This window comes from Magallana gigas, chromosome 2 (assembly GCF_963853765.1).
Source record: "Magallana gigas chromosome 2, xbMagGiga1.1, whole genome shotgun sequence".
Lineage (NCBI taxonomy): Eukaryota > Metazoa > Mollusca > Bivalvia > Ostreida > Ostreidae > Magallana > Magallana gigas.
In genome coordinates, this window is record NC_088854.1 from 38824837 (window position 1) to 38849118 (window position 24282).

Sequence of the window (24282 nt, forward strand, 5' to 3'; positions counted from 1 at the left end):
AACAAAGTTCAGCGCAACAAGCTCTAATCGGTGCGTCTATTTAAATAGTTTAGTTTGAAAAGAACCTGTGTTAGTTTTGATTTTGTGTTCCTTGAAGGTAGTGGGATTTTATCATTGATGGAAATCCTACTTTTAGCCGTGGGGGTAACCCTGGGTATGTATGATACTTGTAACCAATAGGACTGTGGATCATCGTTAATTGACGGAACTTTTTAAAATTGTATTAAAAAATTATCGCCCCACCCATTTATTTTCGCCTTTTCGCCATCGGGCCAGTTAAAAATTAAAAAAAAATATCTTTAAAATACGACGTTCATAAGAAATAATAAATATTTCTGACTAGGTCTGGAGAAATCCAAGAATGGGTGAAATTATTTGCAAATGTCAAAGGGCGAAAAAAGCACATGGTGAAAATAACCATGTAATGCTACTATACAATATATATGAATCTTAATTGCGAATTTTTTCACAATCAAGATTTTTAAATTGCTGTACCTCCTTCAATTTTATTTTTAATTTTTATGAAGATTACACATTTCACGTCAAACGTCTGACTATAGTTTCGTGTTACAAATTATACACAGCTCGAATAAATATATTTACCCATCGCAAAATGGTCGTGTGATTCTATTCTTTACATAATGAACACTAATACCGATATCAATACCTTGATCTGTAATTTTGCAGAAGAGAAGTAATTCAGAAATCTCTGAACATATAAAAATTAAACTTTTTAGTGATATTAAAAAATCTTGTACATCAATTACATGTAATGTGTGTTTTGTTTTTATAAAGTATTGCAATTTTGTGCAAAGGAAAAAAATGAGATGGATAAGTTGAATACAGACTGGACAAATTGGACCCTTGTTATTTACTCGCACTAGAATGCGCTCTCTCTCTCTCTCTCTCTCTCTCTCTCTCTCTCTCTCTCTCTCTCTCGCAAAAATGTTTTCTAATACGTAATTTGTTTTTCTCTTAGTAAGCGTTCATTACATGTGTATGTATGCAATTTGGATGCAATTGATTCATTGCACTGTTTAGCATACATTGTACTTTGTATCCTTAAAAATTTGTAATGTATGCAGAAGCAATTGGCTCATGAATATTTCTGTATCAAAAAATTTGAATTGAAAAAAAAACATGTGTGTTGCAATTCATCATGTACATAATCTTCTTCAATTTCAAACTAACAATTAAAAAAAAAATTCTCTCAGTGATAGCCCAGGACCCTTGTCTACCCGCTTACCACCGTTTGATCAGTGAGCCCCACAGAAGCATCCAGTTCCAACCGGAACCAACGGATAAACTCCAATGTGACAACGGATTACCATCCGGATGGTACGTGTTCGACAATAATGACGAGATGCCGACCTCATGCGTGACCCAGTATCACTGTGGGACCCACTACCCACTGTGGATGCAAGGCACAAACCCCTCCAAGGCCGATGGTATTGTTCGGAGAAAGGCCTGTTCCAATATCCATGGAAGCGCAAGCCAAACTTGCTGCGACTTTTCAATAGACATTCAGGTGAAAAACTGTGGTACTTTTTACGTCTATTACCTTCAAACTGTTCCGGGGTGTGCCATGGCCTACTGCGCAGGTAGGTATATTTCTGTAAATAAGTATCTTTTATAAAGCAGTATTCTCTCGAACTTGACCTTGTTTAATGTATCATATTTACATTTTCCGGTGTCTTTTTGATCTTGCTAAGAATCAAATTTTTGTAACGTATTGTCGAATACATTTTATTAATGACGAAAATGACGTACATGTACATGTGTCGCAATCAAGGTTTGCATCATCAAACCAAATGAAAATAACGTTAAAATGTCAATAATTACATTTTTAATTGAACAATTGGTAAAAATCATATAATATAACTAAAAGGAAATCATTCTTTGAATATCATTAGCTGATCAAATACGGTCGGGCACGATCAAATCCATCATAAACCCATCAGGCTTAATTTTATCACCACCGACCGAATTTGATCACATCATAATACTCAAAGAATGATTCCTTATTTTTTAAATGGTTTCTTTGTTTTACAGGAAACAAAAAGGTTTGCAACGTAGGAGGTCAAATAGCTGTAGGTGGAAATTGTCCTGGTATGATTTTTTTTTACTTTTGTTACAAATACTTTTTAACTAATTCATAAATCGATCAAAAAGTACGGACTATTTAAAAAGGTATTCTTCATTATTAGACCTCTACCCAAAGTTGACAAGTATGCCGGTTTTGCAAAAGCCAGAGGTCACTCCAACCAAGGAAGTTCGATTTCCGTGTAGAATCGACTACCCTATTGGCCAACCTGATGTTGCATTTACTGTCACGTGGACAGTGGATGGCCATGAACTTCTCGACCCAACAACAAAGACCCCTGTAAAAACGGTCTTGGTTGGGGACTCCAGAATTGCGTATTTAGACGCCATGAAGCTTAAATATAACCTTGGGAAAGAGGTAAAATTTAATTTTGACGATAAAATTTAATACTCTTTATTCTTATATTTATATAAATATATAATCTCTGTAAAACCTTCAGTTAATTAATTACTTTTTTTCTACACCAGCTTAAGTGCAATGTATCCTCATACCATCCATCAAAAGGTCCAGGCATTAGCAGTGACACTCTAAGCAGTAATGGTTACTGGTGTGGAATTAAGGTATAATGATTTTGTACAACTGTTGTTGTCTTTGTTGTTTTTGTTGTATCGTTTCCTTAATATGAAACTGTTGTATCATTATTTTATCAATGTTGCATTACTACAAAAATTATTGGCACAGGCGTCTGGTTCCAGGTATCACTGTTGTAGTTTTTGTTGTATCGTTGCCTTGATATGAAACTGTTGTATTACTGTTGTATCAATGTTGTATATATCGTTGCGTTACTACAAAAATTATTGGCACAAGCGTCTGGTTCCAGGTATCACAAGACAGAATAAACGTGGATGAAGGAGGTCCGGAGAAGACGGTGAAAGTCGAGTCCACCATACCCATTCCTTGTACTAGTATTTTTCAAGACAGCTGTAAACTGACTGTGGTCCTAAAAGGGCTTCAACATCCGACGGGTAAGACCATATCATGTCAATTTTTTCATAAAAAATTATAAATACCTTTTTTTTCTCTCTTACTTAAATTGTATATTTGTCTTTTTAAAGTTATACAGTACCTATGTTGATCAAGATACTGTAACAGTTGATAATGGAATACTAGTAATAAAATCACTATTCTTTTTTGGCAAACTCCCAGATTCTAAAAAAAGTAGAAAAATAGATAGTGCATAATTCTTTAATGCAAAAGATCTAGAACATAAAATTCTTAAAAATTATACTGAAGTCAAAATTTCACGCCGCTAAATTTTCTTCATGGACTGCAAAGTAAATTAAGAAGAAAATGAAGAGGGGTATGAAAAATCATGTTGTCTTCAAACAATCTCTAAATAAAATGATAAAGTGATTTTTTTTATGGAAATTATATTTTCAAATTCACTCGTATGAAAACAGCAACTCACTCAGTAGAATGGTTTCAGCGAAATTTGGGGGGGGGGGGGGGTAATTACAAATGAACAAATACATTAAAGTTACCCAATACAGTAAGCGTAACTGTTTTAGTGATATTCGTTGACGGGTCTTTTTTTTTTTATAAAGATGCCGTTATGTCGGGTTGTCACCTTGACCTGAAATTGGACAACGTAACCGGTATGTATTCAACCTATCTGAAGATCAAAGCAACAAGGGATTTTATCAAAGACAACAACCAAGTACATCAACTAGGGTTTCAACCTTTGCCCGGTTTTCCACACGCCATGTGGGAGAATTACACAATGACACCAATAACAGTGCGTAGATACTATTATATGCACATTAATATGATAAATACCAAAATGCAAAATGAACTGAGAGAGAGAGAGAGAGAGAGAGAGAGAGAGAGAGAGAGAGAGAGAGAGAGAATCGTATGGAATTTTCCATTGATTCGTTTCTGTATTTTCCATCCCTTTCTTGTTTCTCTAAAGTTGTTAGAAGAAGCATATTTACCTTGAGAAATACATTGATTTGAATTTTTATTATGGCTTAGTCTATCGAGATTTGTTATTAATAACCTTTAGAGCCCATAGGTTAAATAGCAGGCTGCACCTCCATTTGTAGTTCTCATTTTTTGGTACTTGTAATTCTTATTTAAATGATTTGCAGCATGGTTCATTTTGGTTTAATTTAGTTAAATAGGCCAAAGAGATCAATACACTATGTCACGGAAAGCTTCATAGAAATTTTACATTTTCATACCTTAGATTGGAACAACGGATAAAGAACACGGCAGTTGTAATCCATGGGGAGACCCTCACTTCAGAGGCTTCGATTTAAAAAAGTAAGTTTTCTACTCTAAGTACCACCATACTTTTGTAGTAGAAAATTAGCAATTAGCATATGCAGTGTACTATGAAAATATATGGCTGGACCATGAATAGAACCCCAGACTCCGTTTTAGTTACCTGAAGGAGCTCTGGGGCTGAGCTACACAGGCTAGCATTAATGATCCATAAGGCCCCAACTATAATTGCACTTTATAACGGTAAGATATAGAACATACTGTAATAAGAAGATTCTTTCTGAAGCTTAAAACCAAAATTGAATCGACATAGGGCCTTACATATCAACAAAGGCCTACATGTATCAATACCAGTCATGTTACTGAACAATTAAAAAAAAGGCTTAATAACGCTAAAATAGCGTAATAACACATGAAAAAGGGCGTTAGAACGCCTGTTTAAAAAAGTAGTTGAAATGTAATAAAAAATTAAGTAAAAGTATTTGCATAACATAAGTTGCAGAATTAATCAAAATTGTAAAAATTTGTTATCAGTTGGTTCTGATCTAGTAGGGGCTTATTGTGATGTACTGCAAAGAATAAATGTGATAAAAGAGAAATGCAATATTAAAACAAAGGTACATTAAAACATTTCAACTTGCAAGAAAAGGAACTTGGTGACTCAAGATTGCTGGATTGGTTAGTATAGTGAACACCTAGGTCTTTTGGACATGGCAACCAAACAGTGTAATCTAATGGATATATCCCTGTATTTAAAGATGTACGTCATTTAAATTTAAACGATTCTCTGACTCAGATTACGTGTTTCAAATGCCAATAGCACTCTATTGTTAAGTTATAAGTGCATTAACATAACTTCCGGTTTGTGATAACATAACGTTGTAAGTTGTTTTATTTAAATAGGGTTGGGGAAATTCTTTCGAAGTCTTTTTCTGTCGATAAGGCTTTGATATTAAAGCATGTTCAGTGTCATTTTTTGGGGTTTTTTTATTCTGTCCTGTCTTTGCATGAATGTGAGAGTGAATGAATGTGTGTGAGCTAATGAGTGTGTATATGTTTGTCTTTGTCTCTTCATGTTCTGTTCATTGATTAATAAAATGTGAAAAAAGTTATACGCGTGCATTAGTATTTAGCATTTACAAAGTTAATCACTTAATCCTTTACATAACTTATAAATATATATCTAACATATCTTAACAATACATGCATACCTTGGTATGGGTCAGTATTGTTTGTCCCTTATCTGAGAACGTCCTTATATAACGTTTTATGCTAAAGATGGTAAAGACCTAGTAAGTTGTCAGAACTTGTGTCCAAACTATTTGTATATGTATCTTATATATATGTATACAATAAAATAGGTTCAAATCAACGTTTTATTTACATGTGAAACTGTGTTTTGCATCCTTAGTTTGAGAAACTAACTGATAATTTGGGAATTTTTTTCGAAGTAATCACATATCAGGGAGGAAAACATTTTAGCAGACGACCTGTTTTAATGATAATTGGGAGTTCAAAAACAGAAAATAGTCTATCATAAAATCAGATTTCAATATGTTCTTCAAATGTAACATCGACCCGTTTGCAACAAGAAAGCAAAAAAATGACATGTCATTATCATGTGATGTATATTTATCAAGATGATATTAATTTGATATTATTACATTTTCACAGAAATTACAACGTCTACGAAATAGGAGATTTTACTCTTTACAAGTCTCAAAACCAAAAGAGACCATTTGAGGTATCTTCAGTATACTAGTATATTATATTAATTTTGAAATTTTTTCATGTCCTTTAGCTTATCTTAAAAACAAATACTTAATGTTTAAGTGAATATATTTTGAAAGGTTCAAGTACGTACATGGCCATGTGGAAGCCTTCACCCGTGTATCTGTGCAGTCATTGCACGGGAAGGAAATGACGTAGTGGAGGTTGACCAGTGCGAAAAAAGAGCTGGCGTTGTAGAGGCTCCATCTGTTTCGTTTCCAACCGGGCATCCTCTGGAAGGAACAACTGTTAGCCGGGATAACAAAACTGGGAAAATATTTAGCGTGTGTAACAATTTTGATTATTTGCAGAAATGATACAAGAAATTTATGTTCGTAATTGTCCGATTCGAATATTTGATTACAGTCATGAAAATTTCAGGTAGGGCTATTCTCTGCAGAAAAATCTCTTTTCTCAATGCCAGGAATCAAAATCACTCGAAAAATACGCGAATCCCAATCTTCCCTTCATAACAGAAAAGTTAAACAAAAGACAAGATATATATATATATATATATATATATATATATATATATATATATATATATATATATATATATTGTCCTTTTTTTTATATCTGTGGAATCATTAAAATTCGTGATAGCTCAATTTTCGTGGTATTCGTGTGTAGCCCTTCCCCACGAATTTACATCCTCAACGAAAACAAATTTTGAAAGAGTTGGTTATCTTACCAATGCTAAAAACTGACAAATCCACGAAATGACATCCCCACGAATAAGCAAAAATCCCACAATCCACGAAAATTGACCCCCACAAATTTAAATGATTCCACAGTATCTGAACTAAGTACTGAGTCTTGATTGGAAATATATTCAGATTAACTTTCCATCTGGAACTCGAATTCAAGTAAAGACCGGAATATCAAAGGGACGCCATGGAAAAGAGCATCTCCCATACATGAATGTGGATGTTCAAGCCCCACCCGATGACCATAACGCAGCGGAGGGACTGTGTGGAAACTGGAATGGGGCAGAGGTGGATGCTCTCAGGGGCGGGGATGGCCACCTTTACACTCCGACCACCGTGACCGAATTCACCAAGAGTTGGCAGTATGTGTTTTTCTCACATTCAATTCAAAGAAAGAAAGGTTTCTTGCAATTTGTCTTTTACTTTGTTTTTACATCTTTGGTATTTCAGATAATCTAATCACTGGGTTGTTAAACTATTTTTGACACAGACTTCCATCGGGCACTAGTATGTTTTACCAACTGCCGAAGTATGAACAACATTTAGCGCCAAAATTCGAATATTGCTCGTGTAATCAGGGTCCAGTAGAGTGCACAAAAGCTGGAAACGGCGCCCTTAATCCAAGCAAAGTAAGTAAATGTTCTGTTTTTCTGTTCTTGCATGTGTAGACTAACAAGTGATTTTACCTCATAACCTGAAATGTTTTAACAAAGAGACGTGATTAGTTTATTTTTTTAATGACTCTGTTAAACCAAAAATTCAAAGAAAGAAATTGTTAGCTTATTGATTATTTGTATTACCAGCAATCAGACGGCACTCCTATAAGTGACAAGAATAAGCCACACAGAAGGTCTGTGCGATCCTACACCGACCATTACCCTGATCGACATCTCTCTTTCGACCCAAAGATGATCGCAAGTATGCTACGGATATATCCATCACCAGAATAAGAAAGATATATAGATTAGAAGTTTGACTTCTTTGCGAGCTTCTCCTTTCGTCCTTTCTTCTTGTTTTTGATTTTTCTTTGGATTGGTTAATAAAATGAGTTTGCATGTATATAAACAGGAAGGCTAAAAAGAAACGTGGGTGCTACATTCCCAACTCCAAGTGGAATTACAGAAAGTCGGGCAAGGGACTACTGCAGACATACGTTCATGTCGGCATCTCTTTACAGCAAATGTCAACATTCCAACATACTGGCTGAGATCATTGATGGGTGTGTCGAAGATATCAAGGTAAAAAACAGGATGAATATTGTTGCATCTTTCATTCTGCAATTGGCTACAGGTTAAATCATCTTTTTAGCGTTTCAAAGTAAATGTAATTATTTTGAACAATACTGACAGGTTATCATAGTCTTTCTGTGTCTCTTTTATTTTAGTACTCAGATTCAGTCGACGCGTTCAAACTGTCTGCTATGAATGCATATGACAGTATATGTTATAATGAGTTGGCTCAGGATCCTAAGAACATTCATTATGTCAATGGTGTACCTATGGTGAGCCCCTCGATATCCGGTTGTCCAAACCAGTGCTCTCTAACCGGAAATTGCGTCAGCGGCGTATGTCATTGTCACCGTGGATACACCTCTGGAGATTGTTCTGTTCAAATTGGAGTTGCACCTAAGATATATCGTTTAAGAGGGTAAGCAAATGTCTGAGTAGCTAGTCCTTAAACCGTGAAACAGTTCACTTCAGTTCTTGATCTCGCTCTTACCAGTTGATAATAAACGTGTTGATGTTAATGTAATTTCTCGAACCATATACATGTAGCATACGGTATTTCATATCCATTTTTGGCAATTTCAAGTTAATATTTTCTATATAAGGGTTTTTTTTATTCTTTCATTATTTTAAACTGCATTGAATCTTCCTTTTAGAGACGGTCTCTGTGACATCAGAACTAGGCCTTGCAGACAAGCTAACGTCATCGTTGACAACATCGTAGAATCGGACACTCTATCTTGTAGAATCACGCCAGTTGATGTATGAATGAACATTTCTACAGTTTCTTTTATCTTTGTTATCTCGAATTAAAGTACACAAAAGATCGGTTCATTAAACCAGTATTTTATATAATTTAATTTTTCTATTATTAAAATTAGCTGTCAAATGGCCAACCAGTAGAGTCAGGGCCAGCGGTAAAAACTAAAGGGGAATTTCTTAGCTTTTTAGAGGTGCAATGCCCAATTCCCGAAAGCAATGTAATGAAAGGTAAATAAGTAGAAAAGACACATATTATATATTTTCCAAGATAACCAATACTGAGTTTTTCTTTTAAAAAGTGTTAGATTTTGAAAACACTTTTTTTTCTTAGGTCTAAGTGCCAAGGGTTTTAAAATCTCTATAACATCAGATGGTCAACTTTACAGCCAGGAGGCGTTGTTCATTGTGGCTGATGGATACTGTACCAAGTGTACGGCTGCCGGAGTCTGTACTCACAATGTTAGTCAACTTATCTAAATTGTTAGAAATATAATTAGCATGTGTAATACCACTTTAAAATTTAACAGTCAATAAAAGAAATTGCTTTTGATTAATTAAAAAGGTTAAAAACTAAATTTTATTGAAACTTTTGAAGAAAAGTTTATTTTCTCTTTAAATTTTGTTGATTTTAATTCAGAAGTCAGATTTCTTAGAATTGAGAGTTTTATGTGATTATCTTTTAAAAGCCCGATAGCTGTTTCATTGACGGCATGTGTTACCGGAATGGCGACCAGGACAGCAAAGGTCAGGTGTGCGATCCTTCTGTCTCCACTGTTGATTGGACGTACAGCAAGACCGTGCAAGGTAAGATTTGCAATAAACATCTTTATCCCATCTATTAAAATTTGTTTACTTGCTCTGGTTTTTGACAAATTAGACGTGGCTGAAGCATCAGTTTGGGCGAAAAAATGTCAGAGAATTTTATTTACGTAATACGTTTTATTTATTCATCTATTTATTTTCATATATGTTAATGTGTAACAAGGTATCTGTGATAATTTACCACCTTCCTGTATAAAATCAGAAATGATTGGACATGTGCAAGTTTACAAAATTGTGTCGAAAAAGGCTAAGTATCATTATACAAAACAATTCCTCATGATCAACATCATTCTTTTAGAGTTAAAGGCCTTCACCAATAAAAAAAATACTCTCATTTGTTTGATTTTGCAGAGATAGACCATTACACCGCAACTTTCACGGGATGTCGATGTCCGTACAACACTAATCTCTTCGACTGCGCATGTTGTCAAAATGGCGGATGTCAGTGCGGGGAGATTCAGGCCAATCAATGTACAAATTGTAACAACAAGGCGCTGTGTGGCTCTAATCCGGGTCTCTTCCCACCGCCAACTCAGTAGTCGCGCGATCACTAAAACAGTACAATAATTAGGAAAAAGTTCCAGATAACTGCTCATTAGAAGAATAAAAAATGAAAATTTACCCGTCCCATTTTATTTTCTTATGAATATTTGAATAAATTAGTCAATTATTATTTGTTTCTTTTTTCATATTGATTCTTTCAAGAATAAGGGAGGAATGAAGAATATATACATCTTGATACTAAATTGAGCTATTTATAACAAGATGTGTGTGGATCCAGAATGTAAAATAAAAATAAGTATACCGTCCAATTTAGTACATGTATATGTATATATGTAAATTATCTTCAAATACAAGACTATCAAGACTAAGACGCACCGATCCCAACAAAATACATTAACATGTTTTTGAACCCGGTCGGATATTTATGTACTTAAAAATTACCAGAAACTGGAAAACACAGTGTGCTATATTCTGTCACAAGATATTTAAGCAGCACAATTGGAAGATATTTAATGAAAATAAACCTACATGTACAGTACTGATCAGACCAAGCCAAACACCAGGGTAAACCCTAACCTAAACCACGGGTTTACATGTACTTTCGGGGTTTACTTGCGGTTAACTCTGAGATTACTTTTTGCTATTGGGGTCCTCTTTTAACATTGAAATGTGAAGCAGACCCGTCTATCATCTAATTATTGCCTGTAATTTCCACCCCTTGTGTATTCCAAATACATATGTAGCGTCTGCCTGAGGGATCTACATGTATTTCTGATTGGGATTTACTCTCTGGATTTAATTTAACTTTTGGTTTACTCTGGGTCTGCTCTAGTAAACCTAGAGTAAACCCAAAGTAAACCCAGGGTTTACTCTGGCTTAACTTTCTGTTAGGTTGTGTCTGATCGATTCTGTACCTGTGAAAGAAATGCAATTGAAATTGACGAAAGGGAAAATATCCAAGATAATTTCATTCACAAACTATCATTTTTTACTCGAAAAAGATCACAGGAGCGAAAAAGAATCCAAAAATTAAAACTCCTGGTCTAAATCCTTGATCTTTGGAGACATATTTTATGGCTTAAGTATATATGCTCGTATAAACTGGTTTAGAACACGAAAATAAATCTTAAAACTAGAACGCATGCTCTAGGTCCTTGATCCTTTGAGATATATTGCACTGTCTCGGAGCTGTATATAGCTTCGACGGGAAAGTTTCAAATGCTGCCAAATGCTTATCTAAAAAGGAAGAAATGGCTTAGTGGTATATATAAAGACAAAACTTCGACCATAAATTAAAAACTTGAAACTACAAGAATGGGCACTCGTCATTTGCCATTACTAGCATTGAGCAGCTGTCTCGGTAAGTCCAACTATTTGTTTATGGTAAAGGAACCATAGAGGTAGGTTATTTGTTATAGATGACATACTTCTTCATACTTTGTTATTCAAGAACAATACATTTGCATATCTAACTATTGTTAGTAGCGTCTCAATCTACATCTATATTAACAACCTCATACTCGATTTATAAGAAATCATTCTTTGAGTATTATGAGGTGATAATTTCGGTCGGGGCGTGATCAAATCCAATAAAGCCCGAAGGGCTTTATGATAGATTCGATCATGCCCCGATCGAAATTATCACCTCATAATATTCAAAGAATGATTCCTTATTACTTATATTTATATAATTTTAAGCCATCGCATGATTAAATATTTAAATATAAATAAGCAAACCCCGTTGGTGCCTCAATTTGGCGTCATTTGTATTATGGGTTATATAGTACAAAATCGATACGTAGTGTTATCACAGGTAAAGACACTGGAAAATGTAAATATATGTAGTTACAAGACAAATTGAGACCAAAAAACATCCTTCTCCGGAAGACACGTAATTTATAGTTTACCATTAGGATGCTACCGTAGTAATGTATGGATTCACAGATAGGCCAAAATTTCACGACAGGTCAAGAATAAATTCACAGACATGTACATATGTTTTAATTGCATATCATATATGCTAATGAATTCGAACTGCTTTCTTGAAATTAGATTGTGTTGTATTTTCATAACGGGTGTCAATTGTTGTTTTACTTAATCCTTTTTCGCTAGCGTCCTTGGATATGTGTAACGTTTGTTACCTGGAATATGCGTGCTCAAATCTAAGGAAGAAAATGTTGCGAACAATGCACTAGTACTCTGACCAATTCGAATTTTGGACGATAGAACGTGTGATCATTTTTAACAAGAGTACAGTAATCCATTGCACAGAATACAACTTTCAATTCAAATTATATATGGTTGCAAATCACATTTCATAGACTAATGTAGCTCTAGAACTTAGTATGTGTTTAAAATGCATATGGTGCAAAGGCCTATTGGTTTTAATCGTTGATCATAATTTCAATTAAATACCGAATATGAAATAATACAAAATCAAATTTCCAACATTAAAGTTGATTTGAATACAATTTAACACATACGGAGGAAACAAATCAAAGTTGTTTTTTTTTTATATCAAACCTCAACTTAAACAGGAGGCCAGTTGGCCTTAACAGTCACCTGAGAAGCATATGACCCATACACAACCTTGTCGAGGAGTCTCATATATGCATTTGCATTTTAATTAATTAATTAGGTTTCATTCTGGAGTAGAAAAATTATAAATTTGTAATGACAACCACCTCCCTGCCTGAAATCTTTAAAAAAGAACTGTGAAACCTATATTTTTGGCGAAAAACTTAAAGATCTGGTATACAAAATAATGAATTCAGTTTTCCTTTCAGGTGTGTGGGAGTAAAGAAGATAATTTTTAACATTATATGCATTAACACTTATACATTCATTTTGGCCCTGCCCTAGAGTCAAAACCCATACTCCAGGGGACATGAAAATTAAAATTTCAGTAGAGGACTTCCTGGTAAACATAATTATAAGTCAGTTTTTTATACAGGTGTGTGAGAATAGAGAACATATTTAAACATTATATGTATTAACACTATATTGCCATATTGCCCCCCCCCCTTCTCATGTCCTGAAGCCCTGACCCAGGGGCGATGATTTTCACAATTTAGGTAGAGGAGTTAGTAGACATCATAACCATGTATTCAGCTTTTTTGCCCACATGTGTGGGAGTAGAGAAGAAAATTTTTTAAGATTTAAAACATTTTTACTATGTGGCCATATTGGCCCCACCGTAGAGCCTGAACCCCTAACAAAGGGGTCATGAATTTCACAATTTTGGTAGAGGGCTTCATGAATATCATCACCAGGCATTTTGTTTTTAACAAATATATATTGGAGTAGAAAAGAAGATTTTCAAAGATTTATTTCATATTTACTATATGGCCATATTGGCCCCACCCTAGAGCCTGAACCCCTGACACAGGGGTCATGAATTTCACAATTTAAGTAAAAGGCCTCATGGACATCATAATCATGCATTTAGTTTTAAACAAATTTATATGGTAGTAGAGAAGAAGATTTTCTAAAATTTAATATATTTTTACTACATGGCCATATTGGCCCCACCCTAGAGCCTGAACCCCTGATATAGGGGTCATGAATTTCACAATTTAAGTAGGAGGCCTCAAGGAAATCATAATCGTGCATTACACCAAAAATAGTAACAACCAGCCTTGTAGTTTTTAAGAAGTTAAAAAATGTAAAATTGTTAACGCATGACGACGGACGAAAACTATTAGCAATAGCTATAGGTCACCTGAGTTTACTCAGGTGACTTAAAAAGCCTAGGTGTTTATAGACATCTTTTGGCTGGTGCTCAAAACAATGAGTCATCATTTTAATATTGATTATTTTATTGCACAAAATATCATTGTTATTATCTTTTAATATGCACACATGTCCTATTTATCCCACCTGACTTTGTAGTGATTGCAGTACATGCTAAAGATCCTTGCGCTCAAGGTAATCATCAATTGATCGGTGAGCTCCATCGGAGCACCCAGTTCCAGCCGGAACCGACGGATCGCCTTCTATGTGATGACGGATTACGAGCAGGATGGTACGTGTTCAACAATAATGACGAGATGCCGACGTCATGCGTGACCCAGTATCACTGTGGGACCCACTACCCACTGTGGATGCAAGGCACACACCCTTCCCTGGCCGATGGAATTGTTCCGAGAAAAGCTTGCTCCAATATCCATGGCAGCACAAGCCAAACTTGTTGCGACTTTTCACTAGACATTCAGGTGAAGAACTGTGGTACATTTTATGTGTATAATCTCCAAACTGTCCCAGCATGTTCCATGGCTTACTGCGCAGGTATTTAGTATTCCATTAAACCATTGTAAAAAATATATATTGGGGTCAATTACATGGATTGACCTATTCGCAAATTTTAGTTGGGAAGTAATTTCGTAAATTTGCTTCTATGCATACAAAAATAAATACTGTGTTTCATAATTTAACTTTTAAGGAAATAAGAGGGTTTGCGATCTTGGAGGACAGGTAGCAACTGGGGGAAATTGCCCAGGTAAGAGAGAGAGAGAGAGACAGACAGACAGACAGACAGACAGACAGAGAATTCAATGGTCATTACGAGTATTTTGATATTTTATTTACCATCTTTTAATAAATGATTTACTTTAAATCACAACGTGTTTCATTGGGGACGGAAGTCATCGGATGGTTAGATGATTAAAAAAGGACAGTCTATTGTTCATTATATAAATTATATTATGCTTTTTTAAAAGTAAAATTATCAATTGATTACCACCCTGTTCTGTTGCCTTATCCATTATTATTAAACGATGCTTCCTTGGTTATTATAACCCAAAACTCACAGAACTCTGCTATACTTAATGTTGTGCCCACTATAGCCCACGAGCCTCTGTGTTTTTACACTCTGTTTCATTTATCTAGATCACTATCCAAAATTAACGTCAACGCCCGTTCTTTCCAAACCGGAAGTAACGTTAACAGAGGTTCGATTTTCGTGCAAAATTGACTACCCTCTCGGACAACCAGACGTTGGATTTGTAGTAACTTGGACTGTGGACGGTCAGGAGTTGAACAGTACTGGCCAACCTCTGCAGACAACATTATTAGGGGATTCCAGAATCGCTTATTTAAACGCCGCAAAACTGAAAGGAAATTTAGGAAAAGAAGTTGGTATCATTTCTTCAAATCGCCATTTTTTGTGAAAAAGTTCTTACTTTAATATTAACCATTTTGATCAATTGAGGAGTCTTTAGATTTTCGCCGACATATTGTTTATTTTCATTTCAACGAGACTTTCTTGAAGTATACGGAACAATGTTTCATGGTAATGCTCAAATGCTATTTCATTTAAAGGTTTACGTGGCGTATTTGGAGTAAAATTTTTGACATGAGTTTGAGTAAAAATATACATCATGATTTTTATTATGAGACGCTTTACAAAATCTAGGCCCATAAAGCATATTCTGTCTTTAGTTATTTATCTCTAAACTTTAATGCACGTCTGATGAATATTAATGTGATCCGCCATTTATAACGCTACTGCGCAACACGATGAAAGAACAGTTTGTTTACAAATTAGAATCACGTTTTTCATGTCTTCAATTGGATAATTCCTATATCATATGGGTATAGTCCACTAAAAAAGTGAAAGTAGAGGGACTATTTTGCTTAAAGGCACTACTTTGTTGTCCTACCGATTCTAAAAATAGTTAGAGGGATATACCCAGATGATACTCGAATCATTCTAATTCCGATACTCATTAATGTAGAACGATAAAAATTGTTAATTAAGTTGTTAGTTAAGTAATGAAGCAAATAATCAGATGTTATTATTGTTATTCACGAACAATACGCCACATATAACTTTAGAACAGATTGACCGATGGCGACAACCCACACCCTTTGCAATTTTAATGAAGCCCTTTGTTTTTAATAAAATGTATTCGAGTCCAAATTAATCTTTATAAATACGAATTTATTATTTATTGTTCTATACTTTGGGAAAAAATTTGCTCGAGATGATATGGAGGACATGTCTAAATTGTCTAATACAGATCAATTACAATAAAACAATCATTGATACACGCTGTACTGTAATTTATGTAAAACTTACTCGAAGATTCGGACGGATAAATTCATAGGTGTTTTCTCCTGTTATTTGTATAGTTGAAGTGCAGTGTCCGGTCCTTCCACCCATCGAAAGGGAAGGGTTTGATGAGTATTGCTCTTACCAGTAGAGGATATTGGGCAGGCATTAGGGTAAATGACTCTGAATATATTTATCAGTGCGTCAAAATCAGTGTTGGTTTACGAATTTTGCCATTCTAAATCATTCAATACTCATTTCATAGAAGAAATGGAGAAAGTAAGAGTAAATTTGTCATTACTGCATCTGTCAATTCGTGAGTGACTTTTCAATAGGTTACCCCTTTTGGCAAAATCAATCTAGATGAAGGTGGGCCAGAGAGAACAGTCACGTTAGAATCCACCATACCACTACTTTGTAAAGACATGTATGCTCCTTCTGAATGCAATCTGCCAGTCAAACTTGCTGCTCTGAATAGTTCTACGGGTACTTTCTTCGATTTCTTTTTTACAACAGGCTATTTACCAGCAATTATTTATGGAATTTTTATATGCGACAACCAGCTCTGTCGGATGTCAGCTTCTAATTCTGTAGCTTACTACCGCTGCAAACAGCTTCCTTGTATGTTGGCTAAGTAAACGTAAACCGCCTTTACTTGGCATACGAAATTAAAGATACGAGATTTTTCTCTAAGAAGAGGCTGGTTTTAAGTGAGCTACTTTTACTCTATTTCGTTTTAACCTGCACTAAGAAAGCAGTGTGCAGTTTGCAGGACACCATTAACAGCTAATTAATGGTAGTAATTTAGATGTTGGCATTTAACAGATGCCTGTCGTACATGGAAATTAGGATTTTTCTATTTTCAACAATCTGTTTCGGAGACTTTTTAGTCATTTTGTAAAAAATAACTTTAATTTGTTTGTTTTACAGATATTTCTCTGTCCGACTGTCACTATTACCTCAGGTTGGATAATGCTACAGGTACATATAAGACATCCTTCAAGGTTAAAGCCACACGGGATTTTATCAAAGATAATAACTTTGTTCAGGAAATTGCATTCCAACCAATCAGAATGCTATTTAATAATGAGATGTGGAACAACTATACACCAAACCCTATAATGGTATGAATTATTCTTTTGTTTTAAAAATTCTATCTTTAGATAAACATCCCCTAATTTTTCTGCAACCTTTATATGACTTTAATATTCGTCAGGAGTTAAAACACACATTACAAACTATTATTTTTCAGGATTTTATGTTTCTGCCTATATTCAATGCAGAACTATGCAGAATCTTTCTTTAGTAGTTTTCTATTAAATATTTTGATGTAGAGCTGTCGTCAAAATCATGAGGTGCTACTTTACGATGAACATTTTTCTTAATCAAAATAAATGTTTTTTCTATATTTAAATTCCCCATGTGCTTTGAAGGGTTATTTCTTTTTCAGATTGGCACAACGGACAAGGATCACGGTCATTGTCTTCTGTGGGGAGATCCACATTTTACCGGTTTTGATTACAAAAAGTGAGTAAAGTTCCACATCATTATATATCATTATGTTTCTCAAAAAAAGTATTCAAACCAAGAAATATCAATTTTTTTTATTGATTGGCTATATTGATTGGCACAGTATTTTTATCAGTGGCTAACAATTGTTTGTCTATATCAGAAATTACAACGTCTATGAAGTTGGTGACATGGTAATGTACAAATCTAAAAACCAAAAGAGACCTTTTGAGGTAAAGAATACGTGGTAGGTTAAAAGTTGTTTATATGTAGCTCATCATGCAACATTACCTAACATCAAAATGAATAATTATCACAACAATTGTTTTAAGGTTCAAATCAGGACATGGCCTTGTGGAAGCTATCACCCCTGCGCCTGCGCAGTTATTGCAAGAGAAGGAAACGATGTCATTGAAATTGACATGTGCGAAAAAAGAAAAGATGTTGTCGAGGCTCCGAGTGTTTCCTACCCATCCGGACATCCTCTGGAGGGAACCACCGTCAGCAGAAATGAAACTGGGAAAATATTTTACGTAAGGTTTTTTTAAAGGGACATATTAACGATTTTGTCCAAATTTTATTTTTATTGTATACAATGCTTACATTGTAAAAAACAAAATAAGTCAACATACATGATATTGGATTTTTTTGTTGTTTTGGGGGTTTTTTTTTAATATTTGGTTTTATTAAATATATTTTTTTGGTGTCATTGAATAGATCAATTTCCCATCCGGAGCTAGAATAAAGGTGGATGCCTCTCATGCATATAACGGTGCACACCATCATACAACAGAATACTCGCCCTATATGAATATAGATGTCCAGGCTCCCCCAGACGATTTTGGTTCGAGTGAGGGTCTTTGTGGGAATTGGAATGGGGATAGTTCGGATGATTTCATCGGAGGAGACAATATTCAATACCAATCATCGTCCGTTGCAAACTTCTCCAAAAGTTGGATGTTCGTTTGTTTCTTTTTGTGTTGTTTTTCTGTGGAAATTAAGAGAGAGCTGTAACTACATGTAGATTTGCCTTTATTCCCCATATCTTGTTACAATCTTCTAGCCCAAAATCAAATTAGAAAACAAGCCTGAAACCTTGAAAAGCCCTGAACCCATGTTAACATTATGCTAATGTTTTTTTTCTCCATTTTTACTCTAGTTTGTAACATTTATAGGCTACCAGCTAATACAAGTATGTTTCACCAAGTCCCTAAGTATGAACAACATCTAGCTCCCAAATTTGAATATTGTTCCTGCAAGCAAGGACGTGTCGATTGTACAAAAATAGGCAAAGGTGCCATCAACCCTAGCAAGGTTAGTTAGAAAGGTCACAAAGTCTAAAATATAACCAAATTTTAGAAGAAAAAAAATATATTCGTGAGAAATATGATTGCATTTTCCATAGATTTTGATTTCGATAATTTGTTCTTGCTTTCTTCACACGATTTTAGCCAAGGGACGGATCAATTATAAGTGATAAAAACAAACATCCTCGTCGATCAGCCCATGCCTACACAGACCACTATCCTGACAGGGATATTCCTGTAGATCCAAGGGTGGCAGCAAGTATATACGAGATATTTTTTCACTCTCTTATATCATTGCAATTCTTTTTCTTTTTTTATTATCAAGGTATAGTGGTTTCATCAATATTCGTTGAATACCAATTTTCGTGGATTTCGTTGTTTAGTTGATCCACGAAATTAAATGTTCATCGAAGTGCAATTTCTATTAACATTTTGTATTGATAGTGTCATTGGCCACGAATTTACCTATCCTTGAAATGTGATTTCCACTTCATCCACGAAAATTGATACCCTTGAATATTAATGAAACCATAGTATGTTGGATTTTGGTTCTTACTAGTACAGGATGTATGTCCTAAAGGGAAGTCTGTGAATCTACATGTGTATGAAAATTCTTAACCACCGAAGCAGTCTCAATTCATATTTCCTCTCTGTTTACGCAAATGTTAAAATAAGATATGGACAAATACATGTATTTAAATACTTAATTTAAAACGGTTTTCCATAAACAGAGAGACTGAAGAGAAATGCAGCAGCGATGTTTCCGACTCCCTCTGGAATAACAGAACATCAAGCAAGAACTGCTTGTTCCAGAAGTATTGCCAAATCCTCGCTCCATTCTCATTGCCAACACACAACAATCCTTTCAAATATAGTGGATGGTTGTGTTGAAGACATAAAAGTAATTTAAAAGTTAAAACAATGGAATGTCAGTAACATGTAGCAATGCTGTGTATAAGTGTACTGTTTAGCCGTTATAACAGGTTTCTGGTTTTGTAGTTGGTGCTTCCTGCTTTAAATTAGACATTCGCATGAAGAAATGCAAAATAAATAGCGTATCTTTCTAATATCTAGCTGTCTCAAATACATGCATAATATTACGAATAATAAGCCCACTGTATTCTTAAAAGTCATTAAAGTGCCAACCATTCGTTTAATCTGAAGGTCTTCAATGTCTTTGTTGACACAAGTTCGCGGCCAAGAAATTGAAAAATGTCAAGAAAATCAAACTGAGAAAATATAATAATATTTCTTTTAACAGTACTCTGATAGTGTAGAAACCTTCGAGCTAGCCCACATGAATGCTTTTGATAGTATCTGTTACAACGAGCTGGCAAAGGATCCTAGAAATATTGAGTATGTTAATGGAAACCCAGTCGTGAGTTCGTCAATCATGACCTGTCCCAACCAATGCTCCAAACATGGGAGGTGTATCGGTACCACGTGCCACTGTGACCATGGCTTCACTTCAGCTGATTGCTCGATCAAAATAGGTGTTGCGCCAACCATTCATAGAATAAGGGGGTAAGGTTGTAGTGTGTTTTTGTTATCGTTCTTGGTGGTGTTAATTGTAAACTTAAGGTGACTTTAGAACTCTTAAATGTCATTCAAATCGACAAGCAGATGTTCTTGTTACATCAATCTTAAAAACATTATAATAATTTTTAAAAGGAAGTGGGGTGTAAGGTTTTCTTTTTAAAAAGGCTGATGAAACTGTTTTTTAATCATAATCTTATCCATTATTCATAGTTAAGTTAGTATATGTGAATTATTATCGTTCATTTGAAGTTGTGATGCTAGATTATTTTTTTTATAGACATTTTGTTGAACATTACTGCAAAAATAAGGTGGTATGGTTGTACCTAATTGTTTACCATGAACGTTCATTGTGACCCGGATTTATTGCAGGGATGGACATTGCGATATCAGAAAGCGTCCTTGTCGCCAGGCCAATGTTATTGTTGACAACATCATGGATTCCTCCCTTTTAGCTTGTAGAATTACACCCCTCAATGTAATTGTTTCCCCAATAATGTTGACGTAATATAACTTGCAAAATGAATCAAAGAAAACAACACGTGAATGAAATATGACGAATAAATAAATAATGTGTGTAATAACTGTAATTTCGGTTTTGTGTTTAGCTCTCAGATGGCGTCCCAGTTGCTTCTGGTATTTCTGTGACGTATAAAGCAGAATTTCTGAGTTTCTTAGAAGTGCAATGTCCAATTCCGGAACACAATGTTATGAAAGGTTGTTTTCATTTTTTTACTAATTGTTTTCATTTTACGCAATGTCTTAATAAGACATAATGTATTCGCGGTGGTTTATTAGTCTTTCAAAAGGCGACTGTTAAAGTAAATTTGACCATTTTAATCTCAAATGCTCAGTCGAATATTCCGGACCCGATTGGAGAAATAATCGAATCTTTTTAAATTTGTTTTAAACTACATGTATGTGTGTTTATGTTAAAACAGGTTTACCGTAATCTGTATTACGTCTTTAAAAATCAAATAAGTTTATAATATCTGCATTACTCGAGAACAAGTAAAAAAAAACTTGTTTTAAAGATAAGTGATGCATGTACTTAATTAGTTCTGTGGCATGTATTGGCGTTAAGAGAAAAAGGAAGACGCCAAATAAGTTTTGTTTTTTAGATGAAATAATTTTAAAATCTTTATTTGATTAAAACAAAATTTAATATAATTTTTAAGAGCACATTTTGACAAACGTGTACAATTGATGGTTACATACACGTAAATCATGTCTTATCTAATTATATTTGTAGGTCTAAGCAAAATAGGCTTTAAAATCTCCATAACTTCAGACGGTCAACATTACAGCCAGGATGCACTGTTTATTGTGTCTGATGGTTACTGTACCACGTGTACAGCTTCTGGGGTGTGTACACAAAAGGTATGGAATAAACATATTTTAATAGACATACCATCTTAGTACTATAAGGTAATCAAATACGGTCGAAAGTAATCATATACAATAATGCTTGAAGGACTGTTATGATATATTCGAATATTGTCCATCGTATTTATTCAAAGAATGATTCTTTTTTTATCGTATTATTTTATCTATTTATCTTGATTCTGAATTATAATTTTCAGCAATTGTAAGCTCACCTAAAACAAAGGTTCTTGAAAGTGACCTTTTTCTGATCAAATGTTGTCCGTTTACTGTCGTTGTTGGCGTTGTCGTTGTTGTAAACTTTTCACATTTTCATCTTTTCCAGAACCATTTTAAACTTGACACAAAGCATCCTTGTAGAAAGGGAACTCAATTTTTTTTCAAATGATTGGTCATTTCTTCTTCAAAGGGGAGAGATTTTTTTAAAAGGGAAAATAGTGTTGGGTGTTTTCAAAATCATCTCCTCCAGAACCACTGGGTCAATTTCAATCAAATTTGGTGCAAAGCATCCTTGGAGGAAGAGCATGCAAATTTGTTCAAGTTAAGGGCCAGATCATCTTCAGTGGGAAGATACTATTAAGTAAACTTTTTTAAGAGTTAATAAAGGATTAAATGTTTTAAACATCCTTTTCTCTAGAACAGCTGGACCAAATTCTGCCAACCTTGGCACATAGCATCCTTGGGGAAAGGCTTCCAAATTTATTTTTAAAAAGGGTCATTTCTTCTTCAAAGAGGAAATAATTTTATGAGAATAGATGTTGTGTGTTTAAAAAGGTTTCTGCTCCAGAGCCATTGAGCTGATTTAATTTAAACTTGGTACAAAGCATTCTTGGTAGAAGAGTGTTAAAGTAAAAGGCTAGATCTTTGTCCTGGATAAGATAATTAGAGAAGACTTAAATTAGGGTTGTGTGTTTTTAAATTCTTCTTCTCCAGAAATACCTGTCTAATTTTAACCAAACTTGGCACGGAACATCTTTTGGGGAAGGGCTTTCAAATGTGTTCAAGTGTAGAGCCATTTTTAAAGAATTTAAAGGGTATTATTGGTGAAAATAGATTAGAATAAATCTATAATTCTCTAAGATCAGTCTTGTGTCTAAGACTGAATAGCCTGTCCTTAATTCCTAACGCTGCCAAAAGCTAATTTAAAGCTACGGCCAATGTTACTCAATGTGGTCATTTGGGCCTTGTTAAAATATTCATTTATGAAATGTACTGTGCATTACAAAATCGATTCATGGTGTTATCACAGACAAAGACACTGGAACACCCCCTCTCTCTCTCTCTCTCTCTCTCTCCTCTCTCTCTCTCTCTAATCTACTCGTAAATTGGTAAATAATACAATGTAATACTTGTAAATGACTTTAATATTTTATATATTTTGAAAATATGTTAACAATAAAGTATTATTCTCTCTTAAACAGCCCGATAGTTGTTTCATTGATGGTGTATGCTATCGTAGTGGAGACCAGAACGGGGACAACCAAGTATGTGACCCTGCGGTGTCTACAAATGACTGGAGTTTCATCAAATCTGTTCAAGGTTTTCTCTCTTTCTCTCTCTCTCTCTCTCTCTCTCTCTCTCTCTCTGTTTTGAAATGATCTACTTGTATCTGAAATGATTAACATTTTTTTCCACAGAAATAGACCATTACACGGCGACCTTCACCGGATGTCGCTGTCCGTACAACAACCATCTGTATGACTGCGCATGTTGTCAAAATGGCGGATGTCAGTGCGGGGAAGTCCAGCGTAACCAGTGTTATGACTGTTACAGCAAGGCTCTGTGCGGCTTATATCCAAATCTTTTCCCGTCACCAAATCAGCAGTGACGTTGGTTTTTTCAGCTGATAATTATCACGAACCATTAAAACCAATTTTGGTTGTTTATAATGTTTTGATGTAAATTTTTTGATATATATATATTTACCTCATCAATTATTGATTTTTATAAATTAAAACGTTATTGAAATACTTGTATTCTCAAGAATCGTTTTCTTTTATGGTCAACGTGTTTAACTTTTTATTATTATTTTTTTTTGGCTTTGTATATCTGTTACAATAAAAATGTTTATATTCGGAATAATATTTTCCCAGTTATACATGTATAAGTAAATGGAACTTATCATGTGATCGATTCAATTCAAATGCTAAGCTACGTTTTAATATAAACTGGTTTTCTCCCACAATGTTACTAGTATTTGTTTACAGTGCGTCGTCTTTTATTTTTAATAATGAATATAATTATATTATGTACATCCACTAAGATTTTTTACCTTTATGTCTTAAAAAAAAGTTATTGTAATTCACATCTCTATAAAAACTGACAGGACTGAACTATACACGAACCAGTTCTAACTGGTTTATCGAACCTTATAGCG

The 24282-nt window shown here is 34.5% G+C and overlaps 2 protein-coding genes across 2 annotated transcripts; both read left to right on the forward strand.

Moving 5' to 3' along the window:
* LOC117681100 (von Willebrand factor D and EGF domain-containing protein) lies at window positions 1-10285 on the forward strand. Its single transcript, XM_066076472.1, has 20 exons — window positions 1-154; window positions 1215-1601; window positions 2053-2109; window positions 2208-2461; window positions 2572-2664; window positions 2925-3069; window positions 3649-3839; window positions 4290-4366; window positions 6002-6071; window positions 6178-6381; window positions 6934-7166; window positions 7295-7433; window positions 7608-7722; window positions 7873-8042; window positions 8189-8451; window positions 8687-8792; window positions 8912-9020; window positions 9124-9251; window positions 9479-9596; window positions 9966-10285. Exons 1-20 carry the CDS (start codon window positions 118-120, stop codon window positions 10151-10153), a joined length of 3084 nt encoding a protein of 1027 aa, XP_065932544.1. The 5' UTR covers window positions 1-117; the 3' UTR covers window positions 10154-10285.
* Window positions 10286-11330: 1045 nt separating this feature from the next.
* Window positions 11331-23975, forward strand: LOC105327302 (von Willebrand factor D and EGF domain-containing protein). Its single transcript, XM_034444247.2, has 20 exons — window positions 11331-11478; window positions 14010-14405; window positions 14560-14616; window positions 15006-15250; window positions 16251-16343; window positions 16506-16656; window positions 17101-17294; window positions 17621-17697; window positions 17843-17912; window positions 18012-18212; window positions 18397-18638; window positions 18855-18993; window positions 19131-19245; window positions 19718-19887; window positions 20248-20510; window positions 20895-21000; window positions 21131-21239; window positions 21775-21902; window positions 23327-23444; window positions 23543-23975. The coding sequence occupies exons 1-20, from the start codon at window positions 11433-11435 to the stop codon at window positions 23731-23733; spliced, it is 3111 nt and encodes a 1036-aa protein (XP_034300138.2). The 5' UTR covers window positions 11331-11432; the 3' UTR covers window positions 23734-23975.
* The last annotated feature ends 307 nt before the right edge of the window (window positions 23976-24282 follow it).

Excerpts from the sequence above, each read along its gene's own strand:
- LOC117681100 (XM_066076472.1), top strand. The coding sequence starts at position 118 with ATGGAAATCCTACTTTTAGCCGTGGGGGTAACCCTGG. Across the intron at positions 3,070-3,648 it reads AGGGCTTCAACATCCGACGG|ATGCCGTTATGTCGGGTTGT; the intron begins GTAAGACCATAT and ends TTTTTTATAAAG. Across the intron at positions 8,793-8,911 it reads GTAGAATCACGCCAGTTGAT|CTGTCAAATGGCCAACCAGT; the intron begins GTATGAATGAAC and ends TATTAAAATTAG.
- LOC105327302 (XM_034444247.2), top strand. The coding sequence starts at position 11,433 with ATGGGCACTCGTCATTTGCCATTACTAGCATTGAGCAGCTGTCTCG. Across the intron at positions 11,479-14,009 it reads AGCATTGAGCAGCTGTCTCG|TGATTGCAGTACATGCTAAA; the intron begins GTAAGTCCAACT and ends CTGACTTTGTAG. Across the intron at positions 20,511-20,894 it reads ACCATTCATAGAATAAGGGG|GGATGGACATTGCGATATCA; the intron begins GTAAGGTTGTAG and ends GATTTATTGCAG.